Below are 18,133 nucleotides of genomic sequence, written 5' to 3'. Positions count from 1 at the left end.
CACCACACTCACACACCTTGAAGTCTGTGATCCAGATTCTGGATTTCTCCTTGTCTGGCACAGGTTTATGTTATTGCTTAGGATGTTCTCCATCTATTGCGTATGCACACAAAAACAGAGTTTTTCCCTAACTTTGAAACTTACCACAATTAAGCTTCTCTGGACAGCAAAGGAGAGGACACATCAAGATTCAAGCACCAGGAAATTCACCTTTATAACACAAGGATTTATAATTGGAATCAAAACAGCCAAAGTATTATTCATGAGAGCCATTCTGTGGCCTGCACAGATTGGCTAGAGATGAAAAGTCAGTTGCCTGGCATCCAGCTGCTATTTTGCAAGGACTTACCCCAAATGCTGTTCTTTGTGTCTGTACCCCACAGGTCCTGGCTGAAGTAAGGGGCTTCCTATTTATTTATTTTTTCTGTTTCAGGGCAGTGATACCAAGCTCCAGTAGGTGAGGGCAGCTTTTTCGTAGCCTAGGGCCTATGACATTGCTGCAGGTGAATTTTGGAATGTTCCAATTTGCAAAGCTCTTGTTAAACTACCCCGGACATGAAGAGAAGCCCTCTTTTTTTTCTTTCTTGTCTGTTTTTGTTTTCCTTGCTGCAGTGATTTAGAAATATTTTCTGTCCCAGAGAACTGGGAAAGCAGTTTGATGAACCACAGCTCATCTGCAGAATTGGGCTCTACAAGTGCTTTGCACTGGACATTGCCATTCTGCACCCTCTGCTTGCCAGCCCTGTGTCTGAGGCTCCTTCCTCAGCGCAGCCTCACAAACACTCCTCCATGCCTGCAGGGTGGATTCTTCTTCACTTTCTTCTTCTCTTTGCAGGAAATGGAGATGGGTTCGGGTTCCTGAAACAAAGGACATCATTACAGCTATTAAGCAGCAATCACTTAAATCTGCTGCACCATAAGACAGGCTTTAAAAATATGATGATGAGGCTGGGAAAGGTCTGAAAAGCCAGTCCTCCTGGGCTTCAAACTTAACGTGTGAACTTGTGATCTACTGTCAGATTTGATTAAATATGTGTATGTGTTTTCTGTTTTCTAAGTCAACCTATCTGCACCTGCTTTGCTGTCAGTGGGCTTGATAATTAAGATATGACACAAGACTAATTGTTGAATTCAGCCACTGCACACAGCAGCGTTGTATTACAGGCCTCCACCAAGTCTATTTCAAGTCTGAGGTAAAAGTGGGGAGAATGAACCCATTCTGAAGGAGAGTTCTGATGCAAAAGAGAGATCCTACTACATGTGTGGTAGCTGCTACCAGCTATGCCAGCTGGGGAATGAGGGGCAGCTCCTGAAGTCCCCAGTCCAGTCTGAACTGGGCACCAGCTACTCGCCAAGATGAACAGCCAGTCATCCAACCTTTCCAACCATGGAAGCATTCAAGGACCATTCCACTCCCTTTTCTAAATACAGAGAATCCATATTCTCTGCCAAGGACAGAGAAACTGATAACCTCTCAGGTCAGGATGCAGCAAAGGCTGCTGCTTGCTTCACCGTGCCAAGCTGAAAGCTGTTAAGGTACTCACTCAAGTACCACCCCACAGTCTTAGCGAGAACAGGCGCCCAAGCAGCAGGGCTGCAGCCCGTCCCACTAACCGGAGGCAGAGCAGCAGGGCTGCGGGTTCTCCCCCGGCTCTCCCTGAGGCGGCCGATCTCGGCGCGGCAGCCATCCAGCTGGCTCTCCAGCTTTTCCCTCCTGACTCGCTCGGATTCCAGCTGCGCCTCCAGCTCCCTCACGGCCCTGCCAAAAGCAAAGGGGACAAACAGCATTGAGCGCACACAGCCGTGCCCAGGCCGCTCCAAGCGCGTTTTAAGGAACAGAGAGCAGAAAACAACGTGAATGTAGAGCACTCCTGGCTCGGGCTCCTTTGTAAAAGCTCCGCTGTCGGCTGCTTTCCGTACCATACAGCCAGCTGTGCTCGGCGCTTCTGACCGCGAGGTGGAGACGTCTCCCCGCACAGTGAGCCAGCGCCGGGCGGCACGAAACCCAGCTCGGCTCCCAGCTCCTCTGCACGCTTCCTAAAGTGATTGGGTAAGCACACGTGAGGAACGATCAGATGAGAGCCTGCATGACACATACTAAAAGGAAGCTGAAGCATTGGTTGACCCAGTTGCACAGGTTCTCATCAGTCACAGTCACAGTGGCTATTAAATTAACTGAAATTCCTGGAACTGGTTAGCTGAGACTTAATTCTGATCTATCCCTATGTAACAGCAACTGAGTCATCTGGAAATGAGCTGGCTCTCCTCTGTGCCACAATGAATTAGCAAAGCTATAAAGGGAGGAGACATTTTCAAAATCTGCTAGAAATCCTTCCCATGTAGCAATTCCTGCAATGTTGGGGACAATAAACATGCTAAAATAATGGGGTTTTCCAGCATACAATGTAAGTATCTTGGAGTTGACACACAGGTCTCTGTAGGTACCCTGAGAAGCACTACTTCAGTTTCAGAAGTGGGCCTAGGGATGCTCTCCGGCCTCCACTAATGGCACATCATTTGTGACATTGGTTTGAGGTGGCCCAAGCATGTAATGGACATGCTCATCTACAGTGACTGAGAACAGTGCATAGCCAAACGTCTGACAGGCAGAGGTAGAGTCAGAGATGTCTTCTTGTGCAGGCTGTCATCCTGCACAAGCACAAGAAGTATGGAGCTATCAATCATTTGTGTTGTACTGCAGGGTTGACCCTCGTGGCAGGAGTCCACAAATGGCCAAATGGCTGAAGTCCTTTTCTTTTTAGGCTGGCTAAATTCACTAAGTGGAAAAGACAGAATGGCCAAAGCAATATGAGTGTAAAGTAACCTTAAAGAAGGCTTTAAAATGGGACACATTATAAAGTTGACCTTACTTCTCAACCTCCTTTTCATGTTTTTTCATCTTCCTCTCCTCCTCAGTTATTCCTCCCAGCTGTCTGTAGTTGCTGTAGGCAATTTCCAGAAGTTGCTGAAGTTCTTGAATCCTGCGATAGGCTCTTACTGTAAGACAGGGTTCTCCAGGTAGGTAAAATGCATGGAAACAGCTGAAGACTTCATGCTGAAGTCCAGCTTCAGTCACACACAGAGCAGTAACCACAGTGCTCAGCAGACACTGAGATACACCTGGTACAGAGATGCTGAGTTAGAGACCCACACAGCACACTGCTCTCAGAAACAAAGAGCATTCCAGTGTGGTTTCACTGCAGGGATTGTAACAGTGTAACAGTTATGTTCTGACTGTCCTGTGCCATCCTTCCTAACCTTCCACAACTCAGTGTCACAGATATCCTATCAATAAACTCATTCTACAACAGGAAACAAATGTGGCAGTTGGCAGAAATTGTGCAACCAAAAATCCAACACCTTTGGACTGTTCAAACAAGGAGTGAAGTCAGACAGTGCTTACTGCGTGCATCCCTTTTCTCTGCTTTATCCAGGATTAAGTCTTCTTTGCTGTCTGTACTCCCTTCCACACCATGTCTTTCAAAAAATTTTATGTTGCTTGCATCCAGTTCTTCATCACTAGAGTTACTGTCTCCAGTTCTTTGGGTCAAAAGTTCCACAGCTGCTAGCTGGGCAAATCTGCACAGAGAACAGTTAAACCACACTGATACAGTCCTGTAATCTAGAAACACGCAGCCATGTCTCCCACATGAGATAAAAACTCTGAAACACTTCCTGTTCCCATTTAGAGGACAGAGTTTCAGGATTTGAGGAAGCATTGGTACACAAACTATGAACAGCAATCTCCTTTCCACAGTACTCTGCTTCACTGAAATCTTATTACAGCGCCTCCCACTTCACAAATACATTTTGCTTTGTAGGATTTCTTAACTGAATCTCATCAGCAACTACATTACTTTTATTAAATCAAAAATCAACCAGCCTTCTCTTGCTCTCATTTACTTTGTACAGCTGGAGCACACAGGCTCATAATTTTCCTTCTGCAGATCCGTTAGTTTGCATCTTTTCTACCTGACCTTGCTCAAAAAAAAAAAAACAAAAAAAAACAGAAGAAAATAAATTTGCAATCTTTTACAGCCTTTTACAGCTACAGTGTGGCTTTGCTTATCACTCAGAGCTGTAATTAGTTTGCAAGTTTGCTGACGACACCAAGCTGAGTGGTGCGGCTGATACGGTGGAAGGAAGGGATGCCATTCAGAGGGACCTCGACAGGCTGGAGGGCTGGGCTCGGGTGAACCTGATGAGGTTCAACACGGCAAAGTGCAAGGTTTTGCATTTGGGCCGGAAGAACCCCAGGCACCTGTACAGGCTGGGAGGAGTGGTCCTTGAGAGCAGCTCGGCAGAGAAGGACCTGGGGGTCCTGATGGACGAGAGACTGAACATGAGCCAGCAGTGCGCTCTGGCAGCTCGAAAGGCAAATGGGATCCTGGGCTCCATCAGGAGAGGGGTGGTCAGCAGGGACAGGGAGGTGATTGTCCCTCTCTACTCGGCTCTTGTGAGGCCCCATCTGGAGTACTGTGTCCAGGTGTGGAGCCCTCAGTACAAGAAAGACATTGAGATTTTGGAAAGGGTCCAGAGGAGAGCGACTAAGATGATCAGGGGGCTGGAGCACCTCCCCTATGAGGACAGGCTGAGGGAGTTGGGCTTGTTCAGCCTGGAGAAGAGAAGGCTGCGGGGTGACCTCATTGCAGCCTATCAATACCTGAAGGGAACCTACACCCAGGAGGGGAGTAAACTCTTCAAAAGGGCTGACAACAGCAGGACTAGGGGAAATGGTTTTAAGTTGAAGGAGGGAAGATTTAGGTTGGATGTTAGGGGGAAGTTCTTTACTAGGAGAGTGGTTAGGCCCTGGAACGGGCTGCCCAGGGAGGTTGTGGATGCCCCGTCCTTGGACGTGTTTAAGGCCAGGTTGGACGGGGTCCTGGGCAACCTGATCTGAATGTGGATGTTTGGTGGCCCTGCTAGGCAGGGGGGTTGGAACTACATGATCCTTGGGGTCCCTTCCAACCCGGGTGATTCTGTGATTCTGTGATTCTGTGATCTGTGATAGTTCTTGCTTCATCACCAAAAATCAGGGGTAATTACAACAAAGCTGACTAGATATTTAAACAGTAAAATAAAGGTTAAAAAAAGACAGAGCTACATGGCATGTACTGCTACCTCTTGGCTACATCCTTTGGAGTCTCTCCAGCATCATCTGTAATGTCACAGTCAGCTCCCATTTCAATCAACCAATGTAAGCAATGGATGTGCCCTTGTCCTGCAGCTGGGGGAAGGAAGGTGCGTGCAAGTCAGCCGTGCACAAAAGCAGCATTTTAAGCTTCCTACATCCCCCTTCTGCTATGGTTTAACATGCAAGATGTTGGGTTCACCAAGACCACAAAGGAGAGAGACTATTTCAGTGGATATATTTCAAGATGCTCAAGTCATTTGGGTACACCCAATTTTAGAGATCATGTAGAGTTTCTCTGGTCCCTGAAATATATGTGCAATTCCGTCTGTACATGAGCTAAACTAAATGTTCTCAGTCCCATGCATCAGCAGGGCTACTGCCCACACTGCATGGCCCCTAGTAATGATACGTGGAATGGTACGTATAATGTCAGAAAATCACACGTGGAAGATGCTCCTTGGCATTGCTGGATGAAACCTGCAAGCCTTTTTCTTAAGTAAAATAAATCTGCCTCTGACAGCACCCCACTTGGAGATGTGTCAGACTGAAATAAGGAAATGTACCGACAATCAGCCCCAAATTTCCCCATAACAGAAACACTGGGGGTGAAGATTGGGGGTGAAACAATTGTTGGTAGAAACCATCCAAGAAAAGATAATGGGAAGAAATGTGAAGGAATGTAAAGTTGTTCTCTACATGTTTTTAAAAATTCTGCCATTTTTCTCTTAGCCAAAAGAACTGTGGGAAACAGTGTTAAAAGTGTACTACAAGAATGCCTCCCTCTATCTTTCCCCTGCCATTTCTTCTCTCAAACACTACTAAGAAAGCCTCAAACATAAGAGGACTGATGTCCTGTAATGCTAGCACTCTACTACAAACCAAGTTGTTAGATACCAGGAATCCTGCTGCCTGCAGAGTGGGCTACCAAATTACTTTGTTGTGGTTTTCATGTCACATCAGCAGTATGTTCAGTAAATAAAGGCTCAAACCACAATGCAGATCACTGCCATGCCTAACTAGTCCACGTCTCTGGAGGTAACATCCCACCAGATAAAAAAAAATCAACGTGGATGTTGTTTTCTTTTTGTAGCAAACTGTTCTATCTTGACTTCAGCTTGGCTATTTTGTTTTTAAAGTGACCCCTACACATGCATCCATCATAAAATATTTTTCAAGGTTGCTCCTTTGAGCCCTCAGGAAATGAGATTTTCATTAAGTTTATCTAATGAGCAGCCATTTGAAAATATAAGTAAAGAAGCCAGCAATAAACAGGAAAAAGCTCAAACATCGATCATAATTACTGACCTTTGTGCATGAGAGTGGATCCCTTATCATCCCGCTCATTAATATTGATTACTCCACATCTCACTAATCTTCTGAGTACTAACAAGTCCCCTCTGAAAGCAGCATCATGGGCTGGGAAAGCTAAAACTGAAAATGAAATACACATTTCTGAACAGATGCCAGTAATTCCACTAAACGTGGTCATATTTGTCTCAAACAACTTGCCTCTACGATAGCAACTCACAGACATTCCATAGCTGTAGCTAGCAAGGTTAATGAACTTTTAATTAGCTAAAATGCAGCTGCATATCTAGGATTGTTCATCACAGACTTGACCAAACCTCTCTTGGTCATGACTACAGGCATCTTATACAGTTCAGTGATTAATTTCACAAATCTGAAATAACAAGTATACCTTTGTTTTACAGTTAATGTTCTATTATTGGTGGTAACAGTAGTCATCTGCCTACTCAGATTTCCACAGTCTATCCAAATATATAAACTGTATTACTTCTCCCCCTCTGCTCAGCTCTTGTGAGGCCCCATCTGCAGCACTGCATCCAGGGCTGGGGCCCCCAGTACAGGAAGGACATGGAGCTCTTGGAGCGGGTCCAGAGGAGGGCACTGAGATGATCAGAGGGCTGGAGCACCTCTCCTATGAGGAAAGGGTGAGGGAACTGGGCTTGTTTAGCTTGGAGAAGGCTCCAGGGAGACCTCGTTGTGGCCTTCCAGTACTTGAAGGGAGCGTATAAACAGGAGGGGGAACGGCTGTTTGTCAATGTGAATAGTGATAGGACAAGGGGAATGGTTTTAAACTGAGACAGGGGAGGTTTAGGTTAGATATTAGGAGGCAGTTTTTCACCCAGAGGGTGGTGACACACTGGAACAGGTTGCCCAAGGAGGCTGTGGATGCCCCATCCCTGGAGGCATTCAAGGCCAGGCGGGATGTGGCTCTGGGCAGCCTGGTCTGGTGGTTGGTGACCCTGCACACAGCAGAGGTTGAAACTAGATGATCAATGTGGTCCTTTTCAACCCAGGCCATTCTGTGATTCTGTGATTCTTGCTTAAAAGCTATTCATGCAGGCCATTTGATTTTTCTGGTTATTTTTTTATAGGTGGAGAGTGTTAGTATTTATATGTGTAAGCACAATGACAGAAGACTAGCAGACAGGGAAAGTGTGTGCCTGGGAACAGTAGAGAGGTGAAGATGCAGTGCTCATATCCTTGCTCTGTTGAACGTCCTCTTTAGAAACCTTGCTACCCTTGTGTCCTTTGCCATGCTGACTGCAGTAGTATTCCTGGTTAGCAAGTAACCTTAATTTCAGTGGGATCTTTCCAGGCTCAGCAGTTATTCAGGATCATGAGCAGGCAAATCTGCAAATTCAGCGATTCTGGATCTATGCTGGAGTGCAGGCAGAGCATGGGCAACTTGGTATTCATAGTGCAACACAATGTGAGAAGCCTAATTCTGATTACTGTAAATCATATTTATAAAGTCATGCTGAGTATCCCAGTCTAGCTATCAGTAATGGTGCCAAAAATATCCTAAGCAACAGCTGTACCTTACAATGGTGATACAAGGGTCATAGTTCTGCTCGCACAGATCTCAGAATCCAGTGCTTCATAGAATTACTATGTCTATTTTAACAGTATAAATTGTAATCAACTTTCAACATTTCATCCCTACTCACCTTCCTGTGTCTCTGGATGCTCCTCCTCTTTTTCCACACTGTCAATATATTGCAGAATGTTGTCTTTATAGAACCGCTCAGCCAAGTCCCTTGGAGTCTCTCCATGGTCATTCCTGGCTTTCAGCACACACACGACACTGGCCATTTTACTGACCAGGAACTTAAAGCAAGGCAGGTGTCCTTCCACTGCTGCCAAATGAGCTACAGCACAAGGGGAAACCACGTATGTTAGAGCAGGGCATTGCTGACCATCAAGAAGGCAGTGTTGCCACTACCAGTTACATCTAGCTCCTCTACCAGCACTTGAGGCATTCAGCCCTGCACAGCAGCAGGGAGCAGACAGCTGCACAGGCAATGCTCAGCTCCTATCTGGAGTTCAGCTATAGGCAAAGGAGGAAAAAGAAAGCTGTTAAGGACAGGATCTGCACAGAAAATGCCCTGGTAGAGCTGACTGCAGCCAACACAGCATGACGCTGCCAAGAGATCCCAGAGCAACAGCTAGGGATGCACTGGTGGGGTCTCCTGTTCCCCATGGAATGTTCACTCCTTAGCAGCTGTGATCTGGCCTCACTCTCCTAGATAAGACTACAGAGGGCCTGCAAAGGGAGGGTTTGGTTAGGAGTTAGGGCATCTGTTTCAGTCCCACATCCACTGCAGCACCCCCAACAAGCTGCATTACACCTCTGCAGCTCCATTACTTCACCTGTAAAATGACAGTGACATTCACTTTACTGGTAGAGCTTTGGAGGTACATCCCCTGATCTTCCCATTAATACACAGATGCATTCACTGTGCTTCTGTGACATTTTTTTTAATGTTTACACTCGTGGAGAGTTGTTGGGCAGGAGCTGCTCTGACCCAGCACAGCAGTGACTGCTTCCCTGCAGAGCACAAGTGCTTCCTCCCCTGTCCTTCAGGCTACACTGAGCTTTAGTTATTCAACACCAGCAGAGTGCTGGGCCTGCAACAAAGTAAGAGGTTCAAAATACATGGCCATTATTATGAAATAAATCATAGTCTCCAGTCCATCAATGGGAAGAAGTTGCAAAATGCAAGTTAGATTGCCTTTATTAGGCAACACATTATCACTCCATGTATTAACTCAATGTGGATTATCACTCCACATATTAATCCAGCATGCATTATCACTCCATCAAAATGCTCTGGCTGCCATTCTGCAGGAAAAAAGGGTTACATGTTTCTGATTATCTTCCTAATTGCTAAACAATGTATCTAGGGAAAAAAAAAATCACTTAATTCACTTCAGCTAACTTCTGGCACATTGGAGATCTCTATTGCAAACCATTCTCACAGTGAGTTAGGAAGAAGTGAAATGAAGAGACATGTTCCAGAAGTTGATACTGATAACTGGTCAGCTGGTGAAAAACAGTCTCAATCCATATGAATCCACTTTCAAATACCTAAGAATCCCAGGGATAAAACAGTCAGAGAAGCTCAAGGTTTTCTGCAAAAACAGCAAAGGAAAAAGACACTGCAGAGCTCCATTCTGCCCGTGTCCTTTTGCAGGTTTGCAGCAATGCTCTGTGGAAGGCATAAAGGAATTTTCATACACTTTTAATGTGCGCTTCTTAGCAGCCAGTGCCCAGCATGGAACAGTGCCACACAATCTCAGACACGCTGAGCACTTGCTCTTGAGACCAAAGCCAAAGAGTTCTGTGATGTTAACATAAAATATGCTGCCTAGTGCTGAAAACTTTGAAAATCTTTATCTTAGGCATCACGGTTGGTGTTGGGATCCCAACTTCTCCATGTTTCATCTCACCTCCTATAAAATCGAGCTGAAGTTATTCACTGCTGTCTAAATGGACAGTGAAAGAACCACGTATATGAAAAAATCAGGCGTTGCACTACAATTAAATACGATATTTAGAACAGGCTTCACTAGTAAGACATAAGTGAAGCATGGTTAAAAAAGAGAATATAGAAAGAAAACAAAATGTTGAAATAATAAACACAGCCTACTTAGGGCACTGAATGAGCCATAGCTCCTCCAAAACAAATGAACATACTGTAGGTAATTAAAGCCTCTGCCATAACAAACATGCAAAAGGTGCAGTCTTACAATTCTTAAGTTTTAGGAGCGTGGATTTGCAATCCTCAGTAAATTCCTGTCAGTACTTTCAGGTTAAATTATAGCACTGGCCAGCTAATCTTGAAGCTGAATTATATAAAGATTTAAATTGACACTGGTATGTAGAGCACAGCACTTCTGTTCATTTTTTATTAGCAGTGTTACAAAGTATTTTCTTTCTTCTGGATGATAACAGACACAAATGAACATAACAAGGACTGAACAAAGCGGCTTCAGAAGAATAACCAAAACAACTCTTGACCAACCAGTACAACAGGGCATTTCAGTGGAACGGTGCTGTTATTCACCACCTCTCCATAAAAAGCAGTGTTCCCAAATGCAAACAGAGCTACCTTCTATGTTGTCAGCAGAGTGCCTAACATCACATTCCTGTATTGCCTGAGCCACTACACCAGATGTCCTCCTGGGATGTAAGAGCCTCTGGGTTTGCAGGACAGAACACAGACATCGGTTTTCTGGATAAATGGTGCTCAGCAGAGGATAAAATGCTTTAAAATGGATTTTAAATCTAAACCTCTAAACACGTTACAGAGGGATGAAAACATTTGCTATCTGGAACAAATAATACGACAGACCATAAGAAGGCAAATGTTAAAGGGGAAATGATGTTACAAGAACAAAGGGTTGAACGACAACATTCAACTTACAGAGTAATTTGAGGCAGGAGTGTGATAAGCAAAGGGATGGTGGAGAAACCACGAAGGGCAAGAAACAGAGTGTTCATTTTTTATGCTGAAGTGGCTACACACAGGATTTTGAAGAGATTACAGACTACAGATAATACAGAAATACTGGTATGCCGTAAATCAAGATGGAGAAATCAGAGGAAAACGAGAACAAGGGTTTTACCAATCCAGTTAAGAAACAGTTGGATGCAAAAGCTTGCATATATGAACACACCAGAATCTGATCACACAGGCACAGCTGTTCAAGCTTGGTATACATTCAAAAAGGAGCAGATAGCAGCAGAGCCTGCCTGCTGCCCCACCTGCCCTTCTCCTCCTGTGATCTCCATAGGCACAGGCACAGAGGATGCCCACGTACACAGCACTCAGGCTGAACCTGCTCCTGATGTGAGCCTTGCCAGCAGCAGCAGGAGCTGAACAGGATACTGCTGCCAACCAACAAGTACTTTGGATTTATGTATTCTCCCATCATTATAAAAATGGAATAATCAGGTTGATAACATGGAACAAATCATACAGTCATCAGCTGGTTTGGTTTGGAAGGGACTTTAGAGACCATCCATGGATGGGGAGGCAGGGACACTTCCCAGTAGACCAGGCTACCCAAAGTGCCATCCAACCTGGCCTTGAACACCTCCAGAAACATGGAATCACAGAATGACTTGTTCAGGTGGAAAGGAACTGAAAGATCGTCCAGTTCCAACCCCCGGCCTTGGGTTGGTTGCCCCCTACCAGTTCAGGCTGTCCATCCAAGCTGGCCTAGAGCACCCCCAGGGATGGGGCACCACAGCTCTCTGGCAGCTGTACCAGGGCCTCACCGCCCTCTGAGGGAAGAACATCCTAACATTTAATCTCCTCTTTTAGTTTTAAATGGCTCCCTTTTGTCCTACCAAACCATTATCTATTGCCATATCAACGCTGCTGGTGTGTTTTATTTATGATGTGACACAGTTATCACATACACAACAAGGGTTGAAAAAACAAATGATTATTCCTGACATACCTGGAAGGTTTCCATCAGTATCCACATCATCTATGCATGCTCCCCATCTAACAAGAAGCTGCAAACAGCCCAAGCGACCATGAAAAGCAGCATAATGAACAGGCTTCCAGTCATTCCTGTCTGCAACATTTGCATTCTAAAATGAAAGCAGCAGGTTAATTTGTTTATGAAGCTTAGACACAAGATATTTTATAGGTAAGAATCGATGGTTCATTGTGCTACATGATTTAAACAAAATGAAATATTTTTCCAAATTCAAGCCATGAGAGTAGCATAAGATGTATTTCTCACAGGCTTTATTGGAATAAAGCACATTTTCAGTCATACCTCTATCACCATATTAGTCATTATTCTTAAATATACAGCTGGATTTTTTTAACATCTATTACTGTAGAAGGTTTGTACAACTGGTAAAAAATCACAGCCACCGCAGCACCTGACCTTCTTTTAGTGATTTCCTTGTCCAAATCTGTCCCAAGTTACTGATTCTCTCTAGATTTTTGGATCTAGAGACCTACCATCTCTTACAATTAAAAAACGGAAATTTATACTACAAATAAATTCCCAGCAAGAATGTACCGACAGAAATCAATCCATGGTCCCAAACCTCAGTTAGTGAGGGCTTGGTATGGAAAAAGATAGCAGACTCTGGCTCTGCCCTAGGGAACAGCAGGTAGGAGTCTCTCACCGCTCCACTTCGCAGCATGGTTTGCAATGTGTACGACTGCCCGTGGGCTGCAGCCAGGTGCGACGGAGTGCAGCCACGGTCATCTCGAGCTTCTAGGTTTGCTCCATTTATTAACAAAGCCTACAAGAAACGCAAAGTCTGAGCTCAGTTCACAGGCTGAAAGGGCAAACGCTGCCTGGCAGGATGACTTGAGATGATCAGCTGGGGTCACCACACAAAATAAATGTTAGCAAAGAGGGAACAAATGAGTACACTTGTTTTACCAGTGACTTTGGTTTCAGCTGTAAAGACACAGAGATGAGATCCAGCTCCAGTAGGAGCACTCTCAGCTGATTTTCTTAAGGAAGTGTCCAAACCAAAGGCCTGCCTTCCTTTTGCTGAAGAGTGAATATCCCTACGTACCTGCATGCAAGCATCCTGCCCGCGGATCGCCGCAAGGTGAGCTGCCGTCCAGCCTCTGACTGCCACACGTGTCACGTCAGCACCATGCCAGAGCAACCAGTGAAGGCACTGCTCAACCAAAATAAACTCGTTTTATTTAATACATTCTTCTTTAACAATTCTTACAACTTATTGGGGTAAATGTTAACCATAAATTAACAGCAGATGTAACATTTCAAACAGTGTTAGCTACTAGGAAATGAGATTGTTTCAAGGCTTCATCTAAGGGTACAGAAAGCACAACCAACCTTCTATTTGCAATGATCTTACAGGGTGGCTTCTTGGTTTTATTATTCCAGATTTAAAATGCAGCCTGCGAGAGCATTCATGTGACATGAGGTAAAAACATTAGGAAAAATGATGCAAATATGCTCACTTGAAGTCCAGCTAACATGAACAGTAGGAAAAATGCCATGAATCAAATGTAAAGCCTCAATTCATTTGTTGGGTATATGTAATCCCACCTCTCCTCTCATCCGTCACACATTATTTTAGCTTTATTCACCTTTTTTTCAGTAGGTGTTATTGCTTTCCATGGAAAGCTTGAAGAATTATTAAATCAATAATAAGCTACAAAAATAGTTAAAGCTTTTTGTTATACATCATTATTATTTCCTGTCTTCTTTTAGGCTAGTCTCGAGCCCTGCTTCCTGCCCTGTTTCCACCAAGGAGCTTAGTAACAATTGAGGGACAGATAATTCAATAAACCCAAATACACTGATTGCAAAGGAGACTTAAATGAAAAATGGTAGAATTTGTAGAGGCAGATAAAGGTGGGCAAGTGATTTTTAGAGTTGACAACACAATCATCAGCATTTTCTTGACAGTTTCTGTACCTTGCAGTAATAGCACTGCACTTATTGTTCTCCAATTTAGAGAAAACTTGACATTCTTTCCTTTGGGACTTTGCTCTCTGTATGGTTATTTACAACCTTGCTGTTTCAAAGTAAGATCACAATAAACATTGCACAAGGAGGCTGTAACAAGAAGGTGAATGTTGTGCTGAATGCAGCAGCTCAGTTCTTCTGGAAATCAAATCATTTGTGCAGCAAGTACCTGCTCACCTCTGCATCAGCAGGCAGTGTTCTTGTTTATTAAAATGAATTGTATTTGAAGTATTTCTGTAGAGAATGAGGCATGGGACAGAACACTGGTAACTGAACAAATATTTTTGTGCCACTTCTCACTTGGTTCAGTCACTTTCAGAACATTATACATAACCTTATGGATTTTCCGAGTGTTCTGAGTGAAGGAGAAAACAGAAGAGGGACAAAAGTAATGAGGCCAGAAGAAAGGCCAACCTTGCTTGGAGTAAGAAAAACTCTGAGTTTGTAAAATTTGAGGACACTGATTGGATGGTGATAGGACAAGGGGGAATGGTTTTAAACTAAGTCAGGGGAGGTTTAGGTTAGATATTAGGAGGCAGTTTTTCACCCAGAGGGTGGTGAAGCACTGGAACAGGTTGCCCAAGGAGGCTGTGGATGCCCCATCCCTGGAGGCATTCAAGGCCAGGCTGGATGTGGCTCTGGGCAGCCTGGTCTGGTGGTTGGTGACCCTGCACACAGCAGAGGTTGAAACTAGATGATCAATGTGGCCCTTTTCAACCCAGGCCATTCTATGATTCTATGATTTTACCTCCAAGCTTCCAGAGTGTGCAGCACAGTGCAGCGGTGTGAACTTGTGGACTGAATCCACCTCATCGATAGAGGCTCCGCGTTTTACCATTAATGCAAGCTGTTCTACATCACCAGCTTTCACTGCCTCATGTACATTGGTGTAAGTTTGCTTCTTCCTGACATCTAGTGAGGAATAATAACAGCATTAGCCAGCTTGGTCACATTTCAGAGAGATGAAAGAAGTGATGAATCAAAGAACAGTTTATAAGAATCAGCCAAAAGTGTAACCTATGAGAGTGTAACGTATCAGCAGGAGTCCTTACCCACTTCTGTTTCCCAGAAGCAAAGCAATATTCAAAAACCTGAAAGAGCCATGTCCTTCCAGCCCCAGAAAAAGAACAGGACAGCAAAGCAACTCCATCTATGCATGCAAATGCTGGATCAAGTCCATCCCCAATGCTGGCTCACTTTCAAAGCTGTGGGCATCACAAACTCTGTCATCAATCACGCTCTCAGGTGCTCAGCCACTGATCCTCAGGGATCCACATGGCCATGCTCCTTGCTGCTACCAAGGACATGGCACACCAAGGCATGCTGTGCTGAGGGCACGGGGCCAAAGCACCGCTCTGGCACAGGTTACGCTGTTAGAAGCCCGGTATTTTACTCCAAAGTCAATAATGTTTTCATGGACTTCAGTGGCTTGCAATCAAACTCTAAACATAGATGCAGCGTGGTCCAAAAAAACCCATCACCAGGACATGGGATCATACAGTCTGTGTTTTCCTTCAGGCCTTGTTACTGTTTGACAATGCAACTGTAAACAATGGGAGCTGGATATCTAAATCCTCTTGCAACATTTTGGCATTTTGCCTACATTTGCCAACAAAAATAAGTGATGTAAGTAGATCTAATGGCTGAGATGGCTAACTTCAGATAGCTAAGTGTATGAGTAACCCAAAACAATTAGTAATCACCTTCTGGAGTAGTCACCATTCTGGAACCAGAATGCACCAACAATCTCTGATTAAATTTCAGGCTCTAAGAAGTCTTGAAGAAGCAGACTGCAGTCCTGCAAGTCAAGCACGCACGTAAATGTTGGTCTTAAGGTATTAGTGCCTCGGTTTTCCTGCCCATGGAGAAGAAATTGAGGCAATAGTTTGAATTATTAAAAATGTGAGATCAAAAATGTTAAAGCGTATCAGTGAGTTGTTGCTCAAAGGTTCCTGGCATACATAAAAGCACTGAACATGATGAAAAGCAGCTGACACTATCTACCAGTACCGTTCCCATGTAATCTGTACCATGACAGTAGTGCTTGGCCGATTCAGCATTACCACAGAGAAGAAAAGAGGGGCTTCAACTGTTTCAATAACCAGGCTGAGTGCTGTAACACACCCCTGGTGCATCATCACTCCATTCCCACTTCCCCCCCTACCCCGAGCCAGGCTGTACCACTGCCCTGCACAACGGCAGCAAAATGCTGCATGAACCAACACCAGCAGCAACTCAGAATAGCTCAGGTTGGAAGGGACCTCTGGGGCTCATCCAGTTCATGTTTTTAAATAAAACTTAAGTACATGCAGCGTTTTGGTGTTGTGTTTTTTAAACAGAGAGTTTCACTGATTTTCCCACAAGGAAGCAAATTCTCATGATGCCAGGTGAGGGTTACAGACTTCAGCACAATGATGCAGACTTACCTCAGAGACAGATGAAGCTAACTACACTGCTTGCCAAAGCACTAATGCGCTTAACACCACATTCCAGTGCTATGAGTTCAAGGTAATATTTATTATTTTTTAATCCAGAAGAATCTTGCCCTCTTTATTCCTGTGGAAGGGGCAATGACCTATGCTTGTGTGCAGATGGGTGCCAAGCTGCAGCCCCATGGCTCAGGCACCACAAGCACGGCTGGGAGTGAAGTTTAATGAACAGCTGTTAACACGAACCCTGTACAGAACACACTGGTTTTGAGAGAGAGTGACATTTTCCATAACTTCAGTGCAATTTGTTATCAAATGGTTGTTTCCTAGGGAAAAAATTGCCCTGTACAAAGAAGTAGGTAAGTGGGTAAGCATTACAACAGTACTTGACCAGAATTCACCCAAGAAATCACTCAGCCTGAGGGAAAGGCACAACGTTAGGTTTTTCCTGTATCTCCGTAACACACAACAATGCGATGCTTCTTGGCAGCAGTTGAAGGGGATGAGGCACAAAGCCACACGGTGGGCAAAGACTGAGGTGCTGAGTTCTGTGTGGGGTTATAACCCCATCCCGGCAGTGTCCATGGCAGTTATGCCACCTTTCCCCACGTGTTCGGCAAATATCAATTAGCTTGGGGTATTTTAGGTGGGCCCAATAACAAACAGACATGTTAACAGACGGACAAAACAACTGAGGAGGGCCAAATACCGCGGGCACAGCCGCCCCGCGGGGCGCCTCGCTCACGGCCGAGGCGGGAACGGCACCGCTGGGAGCACCGCTCCCGAGCGCGGGGCGGCACAGCACGGCCCTCAGGGAAGGACCGGGGAGAAGGCCGCGGGCGGAGCGGTCTCACCGGCCGAAATAGGGCTGGCGCCGCGCTCTTCTCCTCTTCTTTCACTCCTTCCCCCACGTCGCAGCGGCGTTGCTATGGGCGCGGCGCCCGCTGCCCTCGCGGGAGGAAAATGGCGGGCGGCGCTTGGCGGGAGTGGCGGCCATGGCGGCCGTGGCGTCCAGGCAGGACGGGCCCTGCCCCGCGGGGCGGCTGCTGCTGGGCAGTGCTAGGGCGGTTTCTTGAGGCCCTTTCCCGGGAAAAAACAGCAAACCGCTGCCTGTTTTCAACCCCCGCAGGTATTTGCCAAGCACTTCACCTGCCCGCGCTGTGGGATGCTCTGGCTCGAGTCACAGCTGTGCGTTTAACCCGAGGTGTTCTCAGGTGTTTTTGTGACCCTGCCTCGGTTCTTCAGCCCCTTGCCTAAGCACCCAACGGCCTCCAAGGAAACCGACTTCCTTCGATGGGGACAAAAGAAATCACTCTGCATATCCAAGGAGATTTTTTCTAATATGCAACTTCTTGTTGCAGCTTACAGGAAGATGCTACACAAGGGTTATTGCTTGCAGCCTGCTTGTGAAGACGGGAAACACTGCAAGCAACAGCAGCATCAGGTTCACAGCTGATACTGCATACACTGGGGTGAAATTGGATTTTCTAAGTACCCGAAGAGCCACATCCTAGGACAGTGATATTTCCTCTGACTTTCAGAAGAATTCCACCCCACATCGGGCAAACTGCATGCTTATCCCAAGACAAACACTGTATGACAGCTTGCTGCCCATCCCACAAACATGCCCAAACACACAAACCCATTACTGAAAGAAAGAGATCGACACGAATATATGCTTCATTTTATTTATTACATTTAAGAAATATTAACATCTCAGGATAGCTGGTTTATCACCTAAATCCAGTCATAAGCAACAAAAAAAAAAAAAAATTCA

At 45.2% G+C, this 18,133-nt stretch overlaps 1 protein-coding gene across 2 annotated transcripts; it reads right to left on the bottom strand.

Annotated features, from left to right (window-relative positions):
* Positions 1–205: 205 nt before the first annotated feature.
* On the bottom strand, positions 206–16,042 carry ANKRD42 (ankyrin repeat domain 42). 2 transcript variants are annotated; one of them, XM_048940173.1, is made up of 12 exons: positions 15,631–16,042; positions 14,676–14,839; positions 13,002–13,109; positions 12,519–12,719; positions 11,912–12,047; positions 8,110–8,310; positions 6,440–6,565; positions 5,122–5,227; positions 3,404–3,579; positions 2,871–2,997; positions 1,615–1,759; positions 206–858 (listed from the first exon to the last, which is right to left on the bottom strand). In XM_048940173.1, the coding sequence occupies exons 1-12, from the start codon at positions 15,647–15,649 to the stop codon at positions 763–765; spliced, it is 1,605 nt and encodes a 534-aa protein (XP_048796130.1). In that variant the 5' UTR covers positions 15,650–16,042; the 3' UTR covers positions 206–762. The 2 variants fall into 2 exon arrangements, with proteins under 2 accessions (XP_048796130.1, XP_048796128.1); XM_048940171.1 differs by having other exon boundaries at positions 12,600–12,719.
* Positions 16,043–18,133: the final 2,091 nt, after the last annotated feature.

The sequence above is a fragment of the Lagopus muta genome, chromosome 1 (assembly GCF_023343835.1).
Source record: "Lagopus muta isolate bLagMut1 chromosome 1, bLagMut1 primary, whole genome shotgun sequence".
Taxonomy (NCBI): domain Eukaryota; kingdom Metazoa; phylum Chordata; class Aves; order Galliformes; family Phasianidae; genus Lagopus; species Lagopus muta.
This window is presented reverse-complemented; position numbering and strand designations above follow the sequence as displayed.